The sequence below is a fragment of the Melanostigma gelatinosum genome (genome assembly GCF_949748355.1).
Source record: "Melanostigma gelatinosum genome assembly, chromosome: 4".
Lineage (NCBI taxonomy): Eukaryota > Metazoa > Chordata > Actinopteri > Perciformes > Zoarcidae > Melanostigma > Melanostigma gelatinosum.
Genome location: NC_136637.1, coordinates 7,870,153 through 7,888,128, shown reverse-complemented (window position 1 = coordinate 7,888,128; position 17,976 = coordinate 7,870,153). Strand labels below are relative to the sequence as shown.

The window sequence follows — 17,976 nt, the reverse complement described above, 5'->3', positions numbered from 1 at the left end:
TGTGTAAAGCCTCAGGTGATGGTAGTGAGGATGAGGCCTTCCCCCTCCCCACTGCGCTTCCCTTTGAGCAATGTGGAGATGGAGTAACAAACAGGCTCTTGTGAAAGAAGAGAGGATGCCCAGGAGTGGAGGACCTCTGGACTCTGACTTATTAATCAGTCAGGCCCTCAGCTGCCTCTCCCGAGCTGCTGCCTGAGGCTGCAACGTGTCTTCAGCCTGCTCAGGGTTGAGATAACAGCCTGCAGAGTTAAATACTCTGAAGGTTTGTCCAGACCTGAACCAGAGGCCTCATCACATCAGCACAAAGGTCACTGCGTCCAGATGCAACCAGCTGTAGGACAACAGCAGACTATATTATGGAAACACACATTCATGCAACACAACTCTCCGATGATGAGTGAAACAATGCATCAAAGGTGATGGCCTTTAACTTGCCAGGTTTCTATTTAACGAAACATCTATTGGATGGATTGCCATGAATGTTGCAGACATTCACTGTCAACAGATGACTTGTAATCATGACGAGGCATATTGCCAAATATTGCCATGACTGACATATCTGGTGATCACTGAAGCGTTCTAGCGGTATCAAGGCTTTGTTTTATGACCAAATACCTGCAAAATGAATTCCCACCAACTGTACTTTGTGTTTATTGCTAATTAACATGCTGGTTGTTAGCCGGTAAGACCACTGTCATCCTGCGCATGTTAGCATGCTGACGTTCGCATTTAGCTCAAAGCACGGTTTATGCACAGCCCCCCCGAGCCGCTAGAACGACTGTAGAGTCAGTCTTTGGAGTTTTAATGGTCATTCTCGACTTGGAAACATTAGTTGAAAAAAACAATGTTAACACAAGGTGCATTTAGTTGTTTTGGTCATTTCAGTCATAGAACATGATCTCCATCAGTGGATGGAATTAGCTTGGTTCATGGAAAAGTAGATTCTGAGCCTTTAAAGTTGGAAACCATGATTGTTTTGTCAACTGTTTTCTAGGTCAAGAATGAGCTTTGAACCTCCACTTTTAGGGTGACATAAGAAAAAAAAACATTTCTATGATAGCTGGGCAAACTCACTCATTTGCTGATGAAGAGCATACATCGTCAAAAGTTCCACAAAACGACTCAATAAAGTTTGCGATGAGATTGTTTTCTTCATATTATTTGAGTGTTCTCATTGGCTAAAGGTTCAGGCAAATGGACATTGTTCAATGAAACTATAAAATATGTTTCACACGGACTGGACAAGACGACAACATGGAAAAGGTCATTTTGTATTTGTCAACTTTATTTTTCTCTTTGAACCACAAATTAAATAAATAAAGCACATCTGATGGGGTACACCATTACAAACATCACACACTCATCACACACTCTCTCTCTCTCTCTCTCTCTCTCTCACACACACACACACACACTCTCTCTCTCTCTCTCACACACTAGGAAGAGTGAGTGGACGTCTAGGTGGGTGATGGAGAGAGTCCCAATGATAGAGGTGGATGTGAGAGAAGGAGTTCAAGATGAGAATGAGTAAGTGTATATATTAGGAGCAGTGTGGAAACATCCAGCCCTGGACAGTGACGTGTAGAAGAATCAGTGAGCTGACAAAAGTATACCATTTCAGTTTAAAATGACCCTCCAGCATGTTAGATATTTACCTTTTTCTTAACTTTGACGATAACTTCTGTTCATTTACAATGGGAGATCACCATTGTTATGACATCTTTAACTGATGACGCAACGTGGCTATTGAGAAATGACGTCTTTAACCTTAGACATTATATAACAATGCAAAATGTTAAAATATATCATCACAATCAGTTGCAAAACTGCTGCTTAATAATGTGTCTCAACAATCTAGAAGCATCCTGAATTTATGTTTAATTACATTCGTAAACCTATCAAGAGGGTGTCCCATTTGTTTTTCCTTTGGAAGTATTATCTCTTAGTTACAACACGGGCAGAGTATAGAGGAAATGTACAATGATGGAAGTGCAAACGTCACAAATACAGAAACAAAAAGGTGGCATGACCAGGAGACCATGTGCATTTGGCAGACATATTAACAAACCAGTGTCAAATATAACTCCATTAGATCAAAAATAGAAAGAAAGAAATCTATACATACTATTGTTTCCGACACGTTCAGAGCTGGTCGTGTCCGGTTGATGAGTGGTTGTTGTGGAGTTACAATGGGCAGAGTTGATGAGAGGGAAGCTGGACATTAAAGCTACGTTCTACTCTTGTAATGTCTACGTGAGGACATCTGCTGCTCTTATTTAGGGGTGAATGGAGCATAAATGTGGAGTATAGTTGCTGCTTGGAGGGATACCTTCAGTGCTTTGGATCTCAAGTGCAACAAAAAAGAACCGGTAAATGTTAAATATAGGCGAATTCTTGTGTACCAGGTAAGTGTCATGGCGTATTTTAGGCGCACCAGGCGAGATAAAGGGATTAAACTCAAGGCTGTTTCACCCATCAGGAACAGCGCCAAAGGTGACATCAGTGAAGACACAAACTCTTCTACTCACATGTACACAGACACCATCAGTTGGAAAAAAACAACACATGTACAAAGTCCTCATTTATTGAAAATGAGAGGCTAGATGTCTGACAACACTGTGCATGCTTCTCTTCTCCCTCCTGATCTCCCCTCTGGACCGAGGACAGCTTGCAAGAGAAAAAAGAAGGAAAATCAAAGATAAAGTTTGAAAACTGTTTCCTTCAGTTCAGGTCCATCTTTTCCTCAGCTGCAAAGGGGGGACAGGTAGCCAGGACGCGGATATTAAAATCAGATGAGTGAGCGGTGTGGCCAAGGTCAGGATGTGATGATGTCATTTACAGATTCTCTCGTCTTTGTTCAGTGCATTTCTCTGTTGGGATCTGTAAATTTACTTTCAACAGTTCTGTAAAAGGAAAGAAGGAACAATAGATTTGATTTACACACAGTGCCAGTACTTCTTTAGGATCTTACTATTTAAAACAACTTGAACATTTACTATTATTTAACGATTGGTAAGTTTCACCATACTGCACAGAGACAAATACCTGGTCGTCTTATTTTTCCTTGTGAAGAGCTTCTATGAAGGCTTCAAGTTTCTCCTGAATCTCACGAACTTTCTCTACAGAAAAGCACAAAAAGCAGGTTGGTTAGTCAAACCCCTGATAAAAACACAAAACACACACAAAAACACTTGTAAAAAGGAAGAAATATCAAGTAATTAGTCAGCAACAACTTTTAGTAATTTGTTTTTTTAAACAGAAAAGCCAAACATTCTTTGCTCTCAGCTTCTCAAATATGAGGATTGCCAGCTTTTTTTGTGATCAAATCATTGTGAACCAAATATATTTTGGACTGTTGGATCTGAGGACCTCAGCTTGGCCTCTGGAGAACTGGTACCAGCACAAGTATGCGGAATGTTTTTTTCGGCTTTTGGACTGTTTGTCACTGCGACACAGCTTGGGCTCATGTAAACTATCTTCTAATGGATGATCAGGAGAAGAAGTGGAAGATGAATTGATAATGGATATAATAGTAAGCTGCAGCCCTAAACATTTCCAAATGATTATTCAAAGCATGGACTGCTTTCCTTCAAACAGTGTGAATCAGTCAACAAAATGAGTTCCAAGTGAAGCGACACCAGGATCATGAATCTGCTCTTTAAACAGAGGAAATATGAAACAATACATACTCCCCTCCCTCCCATATACCTCTGCAGGTAGAAACCCCTTCAAATCTTTCACCAAAACACCAGATGGCCCTCTGACAGCGACAGCCAAACCTCAAGACCACTTCACACATGTGATGATGAAGACTTGTGTACCCTTTCCCAGTTAGCAAAGACCACATCAAAGCTCCCACCCTCCCCTTGTCATGGTATGTACCTCACGGGCACATTGCTAATGGACAGAGGGAGATACCATAACAACAACATTTCACATGAAGGGGGGGGGGGGGGGGGGGGGGGATCTACTGGAAAAACAGTCAGTCACTGCTTTTCACGATTACACTCCCATTGTCCGAAGACCGCATTAGACGGGGCAATCCTTCCACCCGACATGTACTGTCACACGAGATGAGCGAGCCATCTGAAGCGGTCTTAATCACTGATCAAACAGTGGCTGAAGGAAGTCTGTGGGCCAACACAGAGGAAAGGAAGCCGTGGCTCGCAATGCCAGCTGCACCTCCAGGCCTGGCTGGCTTCGCCAGCGTTCCGTCACCCTCGCTAATCTGTCTGGATCTCCCCCAAGCACAAACTCAAACACCAGCTCTGAAAAACAAACTAGCACTGCGCCGTCTTGATCAATCGGCCACACGAGATCCATAGGCAACCTATTGTTGATTATCTTCCTGTCAAGAAGGCCCAATGAAAACAACTTAAAAAAGAAAAGAGACTTGCCCCGTTTTCAGGGAGATAAATCATTGTGGTTCGGAGCTCAGCGCAACAGTGTCGTAGAAGTGTCCATTTCAGGTTGGCACAAAGGTGATAATAAGTGTGTGCGTGCTTTGGAGTGAAACTAAATATTGTACTCGGGGGGCTTGTGTGCAGCCCCCTTTTGATGGGAGCACGGCTGCTTAGGTATCCTTTTCCTGATGGATGAAAAGCACACGGTTCTTAGGAGAACCCCCCTGAAATACTAGCAGAGCTGAGGAGTTCTGGATAACACACACACACACACACACGAAAGGTAGGCAGAACTGAGCAGATGAACTGGACAGAAAAACGTGGACATCAAAGTCAAACTACCTGAACGTCTCGAGAACCAGCTAGAGCTGTACAGTCACGCTACCTCCACCTTTGTTTCACCTTCCTACACACTCAAAACAAACACTCTGGCCTTTGATACTGTTAACACACTCAGGCAAAATGGCAGGGCGTTAGGTGGAGATTACAACGCCTAATGGAGGCATTAAGGGGCCTGTCGAGGGGCGCGCTGACAAGTCAGTGCAGCAGGTGTGGGGTTGAATGAAACATAACCCCGCGGTACGCCATTCCAGCACGCAGCCCACCGCAGGGCACGGCTCAAAGGCAACTGACAAGGGTTCAGCCGCGTGGGCTGCGTGCCCTGACCACAGAACTACACAGCTCAATCGCAGCCAATCAGAGTAGGATTACCAACATCTGTTGGACCTGAAGAAGAGATGCGAGGTATACGGGGGTGTGGAGTTTTAGTCGGTGCGGGGAAAGGAGGTTACAGTCTGTCGGCTCATCAAAAACATGGGAAATCCCCTGGCTCAAGCTTCAAAGCTTCTGAGTGGGTTTAGATGTGGCTGATGATAAGGTGCGCTATGGAGCCTCAGTGCTTCACATGCAGACCGCTTAACACGGGTCAAACATCACGGATCCAACCGCCGGGCAAAGACACCGTGCTCTTCTAAATCACTCGGGTCAGCAGCTGGTTAGATTAGAGTGCTTGTGATAAGAAAAGACGCAATTTTGTTTCCCCAGATTGTCTGGAAAAGTTTACCCCGGAAGGTTGAAAATCACTCTGCGCGGCTGATGCAACTGAAACCCATCATTGGTCCAGTGGCGCACTAAACTGTGGTTGCACTGGGCAGCTCTTATAATAATAAACTCATTTGCCTTCAGAAGGTTTTAAAATACTACAAGATATGACACCCTTTATTCTCGGGCCGCGTTCAGGTTGACATTAGTACTGCAGCTCCCTCGTTCATTTGAATAACCTTTAATCAGTTCAGAGTCACAAGATGTGCAGCAGCTGTCTCTCCTGACAAATGATCAGCCACCGATTTTAAGATATATTACATATATTCCATCATGACATTTTGGAGAGAAGACTTAACTAAACCCATCAATGGCCCCCTTACACAGGATGCTTAATGACTTTAAAATGAGCCCTCAGCAGCTTTCAGGAGCCCAGGAGGCCACTGGTGATTGTGAATGGCGTCTTTCAAAAAGCCAATATTCTGAGGATAAAAACTGTGAGAAACAGATATTTATTTCCCCCACACCATCTGTTTGCCACAAAAAGACAGCAGCAAGAGGAAGAAAAGGCCACAACAAGGCTCTCTTTTCTCCGTCCTGTGGAAATGCAAAAAAAAAAAAAAAGTGGACAGAGTCACCATTGCCGGCTCCTCGCAGAGCAGTGGGAGTAGCGATCTAAAACTCCATTTAGGCTCCTGTTTACCGAAGAGATGAGCCCCAAAACACAGTCATTCAACCGCTCACTCCTTTATCTGGTCATGAATATTCCCATAATCCTCTGGCCTCTATCCCAGAGGCCCCTTCTTTAAGATGGTTGGCGAGGATGGAGGGACTCTCGCCCATTGAGAGAAAGAGAGGGGAGCCCCCACCACCCCCCAAATTCCCTCTTTCAAGACCTTCTCTCGGCTGATCTCCACATGAAATGATATCTCATTCACTCTCACTCCGTCGAGTCCCGTAAGCCTGCCGCAGCCGAAGCGCTGGCAGAAGGAGAGCTGCGCCACAAAGGCTTTAATTGACCTGTAATTAGAGTTTGAAACTGCGCAGCCCTGCTGGACAAGTAGCCAACACAGAAGAGAGGGAGAACAGAGGAGAGAAGAAGATGAGAGAGGACGGAGAGAGAGAGGGGACAGGGAGGCCTGCAACGTACTGTGAGAAAGAAAGAACAATAATCCTCTTACTGTGAGAGATGGCCACTCTCCTGTAAAGAGAGGGTGGCAACAGAGAGATTTCAGCGGATGAAGTTTGGTGCCAAGGTTGAGGCTACTTTAGCAGCAATTCACATTATGGTCACTAGAGAGAGAGAGGGGGGGGGGGGGGGTTTGGTTCCTGTCCCAACCTGTCATCATTCATGACCGCCAGGGTCACAGTGTAGGTAGGGACACGGAACATTTTAACGCTCGGCTGGTTCTGCCTTTGAAAGGCGATCTTTTAATGTAACAAACAGAAAAGCCCTTCCCCCCCCCCCCCCCCCCCCCCCTCTCCCTCTCCTCAGCATGCTGCTTGATTTGTCACTAAATCTGGATTGTCATGCTATAAAAACTGGGCCATGGGAGACCTGGACACTGGGAGAGCTGGGATGTCGACGGCCCAAAACGCCGTGTCAGCGACAGAGCAATGAATCAGCCCTCGCAGTCACAGCTCTTATCTAGAAAACAGATGCCTGGGAAAGAGCCGCCCAACCTGGGGAACGACATACGTAGGTCTAAACAGGTCAACGCTCGGGGGTCAGCCGGGGGGCAGACGAAAACCAAAACGGCAGAGAAGTCCTTGGAAAGAGCCAGGTGACGACTGTGCGGCGCGGGTTTCATTGTCAAGCATTGCTTGGGCCTTTGAAGGGGCGAGAGATTTGAGCTGATTTTAGTACGGGGGTTATAAAGATGACGATAGTGGTGACAACATTTGGAAGATGGTGGGTTTAGCTCCGGGCCTGATGGGTTTAACTGAGGGAAGCGCTACAACAGTAGATGTAAATGATCATGAACACAAAACAACTGAAACGTATCATCCAAACATAGCAGTAAACAGTCAGCATCACTTTCCATACGCATTGTTAAAAATGAACAGGTCTGAGACAGGAAGTCTACTCGTGACTCATGGTGTAAATCACAGAAAGTCACGAGTGAAGTTTTCCAAGACTCACATTTTTACACTCCTGTGCTGAGGCTAAGTGGCAATCCATCTCGAGTAGCCACATGGACCCGAGGATGTGATAATCCCGCAGAGAAACTCCCCTCTGCTGCACCGGCCACAGGTGTGTGTGGACCAAGTTAACTAAAGCTGAACTCAGAGTGAGTGAGCGCGCAAAACAAAAACACACAAGTTTAAAAAACAGGCATGCATACTTCCAGCCCCGTCGGTACCTGGCTTTAAATGTAAAGGATCTGTTTTTAAATCACCTTTCAGTCCCTGACCCCAAACCAGCCAACCACACAAGACAACAGAGAGAGTGACAAGACATGCTGGGTGTCCTCTCCCCTCAGGTAAATACCCGTTTCCAGCTGCTCTGGACCGACCGGGGGGGAATAAGGGGGAAGTGATGAATGATGGGAAAGTGGAAAGAGACGAAGGTCACCACTTTGTAAATAGGGGCAGGTGGCTGGTTGAAGTCTCGTTGGAGTGAGGTGAGGAAGGAGGAGGAAGACGAGGTGAGGTGAGAGAGACTCCTGCGCTATATGTATCACTTTGATTGTCGATTCATCTGTTGCAAATTTTCTTGAATGAGTTGTTTGGTCTATAGAATGTCATCAAATGACATCATTAACAAGATAAGATGAGATAAAATGCAGGAGGAGCAGCTGTAACTGTGCCAGTGTTATGACAACTGTGGATCTACCGTTCGTGTACTCGATGCTCCCGGGGAGAAGATGGATCATTTGGCAGCAGTTCTGCAGCCCGAGGTTCCCTCCTCCATGGGGAAAAAACAGTGGACAGTGTTTATGTAACAATGTGTTGTAGTGTGTATGTGGAAAGAAAAATACACTGTGTACGTGTTAACCTTTAGTTACACAAACACGATCAGGTACCAATATCTTGCAGCAATGGTAAAAAGCTAAATATCCGTCTCAGTTTATATGTCAATAGGGCCAAACAGCCGTCCGACACGTACACCGGCATTAAAATAGTGATCCGATCGCTGCCGTCCAATGCAGCAGGCCAGAAACCAGCGGTACCGACTTTGGGGAAGCATTTGCACACTGCGATCATGCAGGCACATGTGCACACAACACCTCAGAACGATACGTCATCCCTTACAGAGGAGCACTCGCTAATCACTCTGGAGGAAGCTGCTCAAAGGAGGGGGAGGAGATGAAAGGAAACAAAGTGAGCGTGAGGCTGAGCAGGCATTCCGGTGAGCAAGCTCAGACAACCAGCACTTTATTGTATTCTGCTTCCACACAGGAGAAAAGAAAAAAGGAGAAAGTGACAGCATGTGCAAACATGAAAACACTTCACACATTATCCCTGTTCTTCAGAGCACCTTCTGTTGACACCTTTAATTCCTACTAAATCCATAATCTTCTGCACATCTGTCTCATTCATCGGTCGCAATATAAACATGCAGTGAAGATGGCGGTCTTGTTGTAAAGTGCTGTGTGTGGCGGCAAGGTGTTCATTGGAATCTGCTCTTGCAGATTCATTATAGAGAGGATCGCAGAGTATAAATACCATGGCTTCTGGCTCAATTAAAACAAAGTGCAGAATCCCAAATAATCTGCTAAGTGAATCACACCAAAATGAATGACATACTTAACATGCCCCAGTGAGGCTGGGAGCTGTGCTGTCGGGGGCAATGGCTCCTGGGAGGGTCTCTCAAGGCAAAGTGGGTCCAGAGCAAGAAATTTAATCTGCCAGGAAACAGTTGTAGCAACCAGGGCCTTGTTCTGAAGCCAGACCTGGGAGGGGAGCTCGCCAGGCCAGCAGCTTGACCATAAACACGTTGGGCTCAGCCGGAACAAAATCGACATGAAGCCGCCGCCCTGTGGGCCAGCCACTCGCAGGGATAGGCATTAGGGTCGGGTGCAGTGGGAGCACGGCGACACTAAAGTGGGTCTCTGAAAAACTGAGAAACAGCCAAAGTGGCAACACTTTACAATAACGTCCCTTTTGCGTAGTGTGAAAAAACATGTTGCCATGATAATACCAGTACAACAGAATGACACAAACCCATAAGTGGACACACACACTCCACCCATATATAATGTATTTACCATGACTAGTAATGAGTAATGGTGTCTCGCATGGTCTCTCCCATGACTAAGGTTTAAAACTCAACAACTCAACAACTGACTTCAACTTTACACTGAAGGAAAGAGCGAATGTAATAAAGTGTCAGTAAGAGATAGTGTGTGTGTGTGTGTGTGTGTGTGTGTGTGTGTGTGTGTGTGTGTGTGTGTGTGTGTGTGTGAGAGACAGCAAGTGCGTGCAGGTGCTCGTGCCAGCGCAATGTACACATTGTCTTTATCAAGCTGACGAGGAGGATAAAAAGCCACCAGGGGCGTGACAGTCGGTAAACCGATTCTTCCCCTTCATGGGCGGAGGTGGAGCAGGTGAATATAAAAGGAACGATAACTGCAATTTGCCAAAACTGCTCGCCTACAGGTCACTGGGAGACAGAGACAAAAGGACAACCAAGGTAATAAGGGGAAAATTCAACCAATGTTTTGGGAATATACGAAAATTGTTTAAAAAAAACAAAAAAACACCATATGCCTTGGATTCCACCAAGAGCTCATTTGAAAAGGTGGCCTGTATGTTATGAATGATAACTGAGCAAAAATGGTGCAATTAAAATGTATGTTCACGAGTGTCTGGAAGCTCATAATATGACATCATAATGAAGCAGTAATTCTGGGAACACTCTGGTATCGTGCACTTACTCAAAACAGGCACCATTGTACCTTTTACATTACAACACACACCCACACACACACAATTTCTATGAAGGGCAACGAAGCAGCCAAGCGACATCCCAGTGGACTCCTAAGAGGCCTTTGCGTGAACATTAGGCCTGGGCTGTGCTCCAGAGACGGCACTGTGCCATACAGCTGGCCTGGCACACGCTGACAAACACACACACACACCTCTACATTGTACCACTCATTAACAGTGCTTTCACACTCTTGCTCACTGAGGCACACACCTGACCTGTATCTGTAACCTGAGCAATGCTGCGCCTGCCTGCAAGTAGAGGCAAATACAACCTCACAACAAACTGCCCCGAGGAGCATATTTCTGCCTTTGTTAAGTGCGTTTATCCCGTCTCCCATCGTTCCCACTTTTCCCTCCCATCTTCCCTCCTTTTCCCCCCCATTGTAGAGGTTGTGAGGTCTCAAATATGTTTCTCATTCTTTTCTCTCTCCCCTTCCGTCAATGGGAGAGTAAAGGGAGAGAGACAGGGTCAGTTGGACAGAATTTGGCATGAGAGATGCAGAGTTGGGAGAGGTGGAAAAGAAAGCTAGCTGGATGAAGTAGCCTGTGGTATTAGCTGGCGGCCCTGTGGGGTCAGGTCATAGTTTGGGTTTGAGGCGATGTGACCTTTTGTCTTTTTAAAGGGCTGAAGCTTGAGGGGGGGGTGATGAAATGAGGAATGAAGATTTCATCATGCATCGATTGCTTCATCGACAGACATATACAAGTCCCTTTTCCTGTAGAACAGCGGTTCCCAAACTTTTTAGGCCGCGCACCCCCTTCTACATCCCGACCGGGTTCGCACACCCCCCCCCCCTTAATAATAAAAAAAAAAGAAGCAACAGAGCCTTTTAAGCCTTCATAGCCGCATAAGAATCGGACCAATGAGTGAACAGTTTGCTCGCGCGTGGCATTTGTTTACAAGATTTAGTCCGCTGTTAAATGTTGCAGTGTGAACACAAACCGAACAAAGGAGCAACTGCAACAAAGCAAACGAACTGAAGGTGTGAAAACGCCCTGAAACACTGCAACAAAGTTTCAATAACTTTCAGTGACACAAGGCGTCACTTTTAAAGAGCAATACTGATGCGAGCACACACGCACAGGCTCAGAGGCAGATGATCACATTTAATTTACAATTAATGAGCGACTAATGTAGCCAGGATGTCTTCGGACAAAGCATCGATGCGGCGACACAGTGTTGTTGGACACCGGGATCATGTCCAACTTTTTTGCTTCTTTCTCCCCAATCATACATTCCACCATCTCTCTGGCAGCTGGCAAGCTCACGTCTTCGGCGATTGTGTGCGGTAGCCCCTTTCTCGCTATTCTGTAACCAGATATGAAGCCCGTAGTGCGTCATTTATAGACCAACACATGAATGAGACTCCAGTTGTTTTTGGCTGTTTTGTAACTCCTCCAATTTCGATATAAACAATGTAAGGGGCTTTTGACTTGCACTGGCATGCTTGGTGTTCAGGTGGCGACGTAAATAAGAGCTTCAGACTGTTAGCCAGAACCTCACTGCACACCACGCACTGTGGCTTTGGGGAATCTGCGTTGCCAATCCAAGTGAAGCCCAGACACAGATACTTTTCATCATATTTCCTCTTTTTTTCCCAGTCTGATGCTCACCCTCGTTTCCTCTTTTTTCACCTTGACTCCGCGATGGGCCGATGTGCTCCCGATTTGTCTGTGCTATCCCTTCCTCCTTTTCGGTCTCCTCCGTCTCATCTTCCTCTGACTCTGGCTCGATTTCTTCTCCCGGTCTCTCCCCAACGCACCTCTCCGTTCCCCTCGCCTCCGATTCCTCTCTCTCTCTCCCTCTCCTCTTTTACGACTGATAGCTTCAGATGTCCCACCTGACAGTTTTTAAATTAAAATTACATTTTTTTTTATATTTAATATTATTACACCATCAGACCGTCATTACACTTTTCCTCTCGCGCACCCCCTAGAGGCAGCTCGCGCACCCCACTTTGGGAATCCCTGCTGTAGAACATTGCATGGCTTAATACAGGTGTGTGGCTTCTATCAAGTGCCATAAACTCTTGATTTGAGTCACTAAAAATGAATGCGAAGTCACGAGATCACGCAGCTACGGGCGTGGGTTAGGTTTGTTCAAAACAAAGATGTCCGTCATTGAAGAGGTTAGCGTAGGTGCTTCAAGAGCTTAAGTTATATCAGAACTAGTAGAGAAAGTATTTCTTCAATGAAAGAACAGCACTGACGGCTTTTCATGATGGAAAATATGCAGAAAGATGGTTCTGGCGTGTCAAAGGGACTCCTGTGAGTAAAAATGCACAGGTTCAATGCCTGCCAACAGCTAAAATGTGTGGGTAAAACACAATGACTGGGAGATGCCTTTGTCCAATGCAATAACTGAGTTTGCCAATGCATGATTAAGTCAGGACTGAAGAAAGACATTTAAAAGATATTCTAGGAGCACCACAAGTGGAAAAGTGTATGCAGACACAACTTTCTGATATGAACTTCTGTTTAACACTTTTGGCCCTTAGAAGCTCGCTTACTTTGTGCTTTGAGGCGTGTCACAGAGTCAGCCCATCAGCCAATGCAGTTCAGACTGACGGACCCGCATACTCACGCCCACGGGTCCAGGCTGCATTACAGAAAGGTCTGTGCAAAGTGTCAGACAGCTAATGACCCAGATCCTCCACTCACCCACTAACTCAATCAGACAGATTGACAAAGCTTAAACATACATTTTCTTGGTAGGCGGAAAAGAAAAATCTGCCATAAACCATAAAATTAGGCGTTAGTGACATAAGCATACAGAGACGAATATATTGTAGGTATGGGTTACAATGTTGAAAATCAGTGGCGTTAGATTAAGTTCTGCACTTTTTGGGGCATTTTCATGCATCTATTGGTGACTAGACTGTAGAGACAGACAGGAAACAAGGGGAGAGAGACAAAGGGAATAACATGCAACAAATGTCTGAGGCCAAACGCGAAGGAGGAACTTTGTGGCTTAATGCTCACCTTGAACCCTTAAAGCACCACGGTGCCAGAGATTTATCAACATCTATTCTTCCGCTCTTTTTCTGAAAGTTTACATTACAACCGTTGTACAATAACGGGACTATTTTACTGTCAAAAACCTGATCGCTGTGGTTCTGACCCGTGTACCCTCCAAGTCTTTGCTGCCAGTGTTGATGCTGAAGCTTTCTCTGTAACACAAATAATAGAATTGGTATAAAAAAAATAAACTCTACTCAGCAGGTGTGGAAGTGAAAATGGCTGAAAAAACCGAGAACAAACTTTACGGGCTCCCTTGCTGGACCCCATGGGTCTGTGAGAGGGTATAGTGTGCATGCACAGGTGTGTTGCTACCCTCTAGATCCCATGACTAGAGTCCAGCCACATTCCCACATCCATCAGTGAGCGGGGTCTTTGGTGGTGGGAAGTGGAAATGACTTGCCTGTTTGGGAAAGTTTTTGGATTTACTTGCCTTGTAGGATTTGCAAGACCAGGCAGGTCCAGGCATTCCAGACAGTGTCTAATGGAGCGAGGACTGTGTGTGTGCGAGTGTGTGTGTGTGTGTGTGAGCGCACTCTCTCCCCTCGGCTGGTGTCACAGAAAAGCCGATTCCACCGCAGAGGGAACGAAAACATTCCCCTTGTATCTCTTCTCTATTTGTCTCTCTGTGCCTATATGTACTCTATAGGTATACTCTGTGAAACGACATCTGTGTGTGTACGTATGTTTGTCTACTTGAATGCACAATACAGTACGTATACTGTTCCTATATGATTTGTATACGTGTGCGTTTTCAATGGTCACAGAGGGAAAAAGTCAGTGAAGGAGTGTGTGTGTTTTCTCAAGGCGACAATTGAGTCAACCAAACTAAAACACACACAGATAAACCAACCACTAAAAGTCTTGCGTCACTCATTTACAACACGAGTCCCCTATCAGCAGTCAGGAAGTCCTTCTGAAGACAGGAAACAATAGAGACCGTGTGCGCCTGTCAGAGTTTAAATGAATGTAGAAAACTCTTACAGGGTTAATGTTTAATTAAATGGTGTTGCTGTGGCCTCAAACATTCAATTAGAAGCCAAGAATATCTGGCAGCAGGAATAAAGACAGCAGGGTGAGATCTTTCAGGGCCAGAGGGCAAAGCACCGCCAACTAAACGCTATCACAACATAGCCAGAAATATGGCTAATAATAAAGTCATATGGTCACTCAGGGTATCTGCAAGTTGCAAACAAAACAAGTAAATAGGAGCCTTCAGCGAGCAGACAGGTAAAGATTAGCGGATATGTGGGGCCCACCCCCGAGAAACGTCTTTCAAAACTTACCTACAGTGCAGCAATATTACATGTGCACCGTGTCATTGTGCAAACACCACATTCAGTACATACCGAAAAGCTTTTTAACCAAAGTAAATGAGAGAAATGCATATTCGCACACGGATCCTCGTCAGGAGAAGATTGGTCCTCTGCTTGAACAGCCTCTCTACAGCGGGTTTATGGATTGAACCCTGTACAGGAAAACATTAAGCAAGAAATTCTCAAGCAATGCACTCCCAACATCTACTGTCAGGGGCTGCTAACCAGCAGTGCGGCTCAATCAACCCCCCCTGTAGGTAAAGACATTTACATATCCATGGAAACACCAGACAACATCTACAGGTCCGGTCATGTCTCTGGTGGAGCAGTCCAAGACGTGACTCACTCTCAACAACTAGAGGGGTCGTTGGCAGTGCATTTTCTACATCCGTCTCTGGTTACCATTAAGGCCGGGCTCAAACAGAGCAGAGCCATGCTGGTCGTGACTCATAGAAGCCTCTTCCCACCCGAACACACAACAAATGAGCACGCCAGGCATGGGTCTGTTTAATGACCTTTGAGAACACGAGGATTTTCCAAATGATGATTCACTTTCTTTAAACATGTTCCTGAGAAAAATAACCCCCAAATGAGTCTCGATGAACTATTCCATTTAGTTTCTCATACCTTACCGTTAACATATGCATGAAACATGACGTTGGATGCGACCAATAAAAGGTGGCTAGCAGGCTCTTTTTGAAAGTGTCTGCAGGAACACTGAAGGCTTCTAGAGCATTTTAGATGGCGTTTTCCCCAATAGAGTGGTCTCGTGTGACGTCACAGTTTTAGCTGTCGGCCATGTTGGAGTACACACAAAGCCACTGGCATGCACGGCTGAGTCGCATAACCTATCGATCATGGTGAACTTTTGTGCCGTCTTTGGTTGTGGCAGCAGAGCTGATAGAGACAAGAAATCATTCTTTCGTTTGCCAGCGGCCATTACACAACCAGGAAATGACACGAAGGAGCTATCCAAGCGACGTCGCGAGAAATGGCTGTCACACATCTCTCGAGATATAAAGGAATATCCTGCCTCTGCTTTGAAAAAAAAAGTAAAATAATTTATAAAAGTAAGTCGATAGAACATGGGAATCTTAAATTCATTTTCTAGATATCCACACCACTGATAATATATAGTCATTGTGTGCATGTGTGTAGCCTGTAGGAATTAACTTTAAACTAACTCCTAACTTCACCCCCCCCCACACAATATTTTATTGAAAATATTATATATATATATATATAAATAAATAAATAAATAAATAAATTGATTATAAGCGTCGAGCCCTTTGTAGCACTCCAGCTCGTCTTTTGTGTAAGGATTGGGGGTGTTCACGAGATACGTGTAGATGTTGGCGTAGTTTACAGATGGAAGATAAGTAGGATCGGCACTGAAACCATCTGCACTCATCGTACAGGGATCCAAGTTACCAATAACCTTCAATTTGGCCAGGTAGCGAACCTTTGATGCACTATCCAGTGATTCAATGTATGGTATTTTCGCCGCACTTCCTTGTTTACTCGCCGCCATGTAGGATCTGTATGTACTCCAACATGGCGGACAGACCTCGTAACTAAGGAGATCGTGACGTCGGCGAGACCACTCTATTTAAGTGACTGAAAACCTTTCATCAAGTTCAGAGAGATGGCAAAGTCCCAGTGGGTATGATTATAATATATGCATTTGTCGCTGTGTAAGTAATAGTCACCGTATTCCAATGGACACACGGGAGACAGAGAGCAAGTCTGGGCTTGTCTTTTAGGCATGTGGGCACTCTGCAAAGTCTGCTGTGTTTAATTAAAACAGTTGTGTTAAGGGAGAGCTGGGCTGGTGGCTGGAACTGACAGGTAGACAGCCAGCACACTGCTGCTACTCATCACACACACGACTATTTATGTGTATGAGGGATTTCATCATGAACAGGTATGTCAAATATATGTGTAGTGTTCAGTCTCATGGGACCAGCCATACATGCACAGTGCACACATATGGGGTGAACATGGTGGGTGGAGACCATAAAAATAAACTGAGTTTAAGATGTTCCAATGTGGCAGCATTACTGCCCATTATATGAAGAATGTCATACATGTCTGATAGAAAAGAAACAGTCAATCTGCCTTAAAGAGAAGCTTAAATTGCCAGTTGACATATTCTAACTTTCCTGCGCTGTATCAACTGATGGAATAGTGCTGTATCAGACTGGTCAACACCATTTCCTTCAGCACTACTGCCACCTACTGACATTTTCAAGACTTCCAATAAAGGAACCATTTACTTAACACACCACAAGCTTAGGTATGGAAGCAAGTGTACGAGTTGCATTGGGGTCTCACGATCCCTACAACAACCAATGGGACGAGCGGACAGCGACAAACAGCCTCCTAAACCATGGCCTTCAGGTGTTTGTTTGTGTTTTTAGCTGTAAGTCTTTGTGTGTCTTACTGAGATCCTCGGCCAGCTGAACTCGGCGGCCAGTGATGAGGTGGGTCTTCTTCTCCATGTCTTCCCCAAAGTCATCCAGCACCTCCTTTACATTTTTCTCCAGTCGGCGCACTGAGAGGACAAAAGGAGGAACAAACACACACACAAAGCATACAAATCAATATTCAATCAAACAACTATGCTTTAGATTTTTCTCTATTGTTGAATTCTAACATATTTTACCATCATTACACTGGTTGTGAGAGGAATTGACTATTTTCACTTTGGGCGACGGATATATGAATGTACTGATATTAAGACCAATTTCCCTACTGAATGGTTATCGGTGACTGGTTATGGATCAATAAGCTCAGGCCAACAGTAACGGTTGCCCAGCTGCCCCAGTTGACCATATTTGGACCACTTTGAACAATATAGCACAGAAAACAAATGCTGTGTCCTTTGAACTCAATAGTTGAATCTCCTTCCTAAATGACCAAGTGTTACTGTTACATGTGTTGTATGACAAACATCGTAGCGATAACAAATACACAATTAATCCAAACTTGAGAGGCAATGCATGGCAAAGAGTTTGATATATAATCAAAATGTGATTTCCAAAATAATCTATATTTGTCTTTTTTTTATATATTTAAATGATGGATACCGTATTTCGTATCCCCAGTCCTTACCCTCAGTGTTGGTGAGCTGCTGTCGGAGCGTGTTAGCTGTGATGACCAGCATCCTCTGGATCCTCCAGAACAGAACCACATCATTGCACTCCAACTAGAAGTGCATGCAGGCACACAGCTTAGCTTTTCACACTCTAAATATACAGGAGAAA

General features: G+C 45.0%; 1 protein-coding gene across 4 annotated transcripts in view; it reads right to left on the bottom strand.

The window, feature by feature from the left end:
- Nucleotides 1-1,297: 1,297 nt before the first annotated feature.
- opa1 (OPA1 mitochondrial dynamin like GTPase) overlaps nt 1,298-17,976 on the bottom strand; it is a 33,067-nt gene continuing 16,388 nt past the window's right edge. For all 4 annotated transcript variants that reach the window (XM_079266686.1, XM_079266688.1, XM_079266687.1 and 1 more), the window contains 4 exons: nt 17,825-17,918; nt 17,154-17,264; nt 3,046-3,119; nt 1,298-2,903 (listed from right to left, as the gene is read on the bottom strand). In XM_079266686.1, coding sequence (XP_079122812.1) covers nt 3,055-3,119; nt 17,154-17,264; nt 17,825-17,918 — 270 coding nt within the window. In that variant the 3' untranslated portion in view covers nt 1,298-2,903; nt 3,046-3,054. The remainder of the gene's footprint in view (nt 2,904-3,045; nt 3,120-17,153; nt 17,265-17,824; nt 17,919-17,976) is intronic.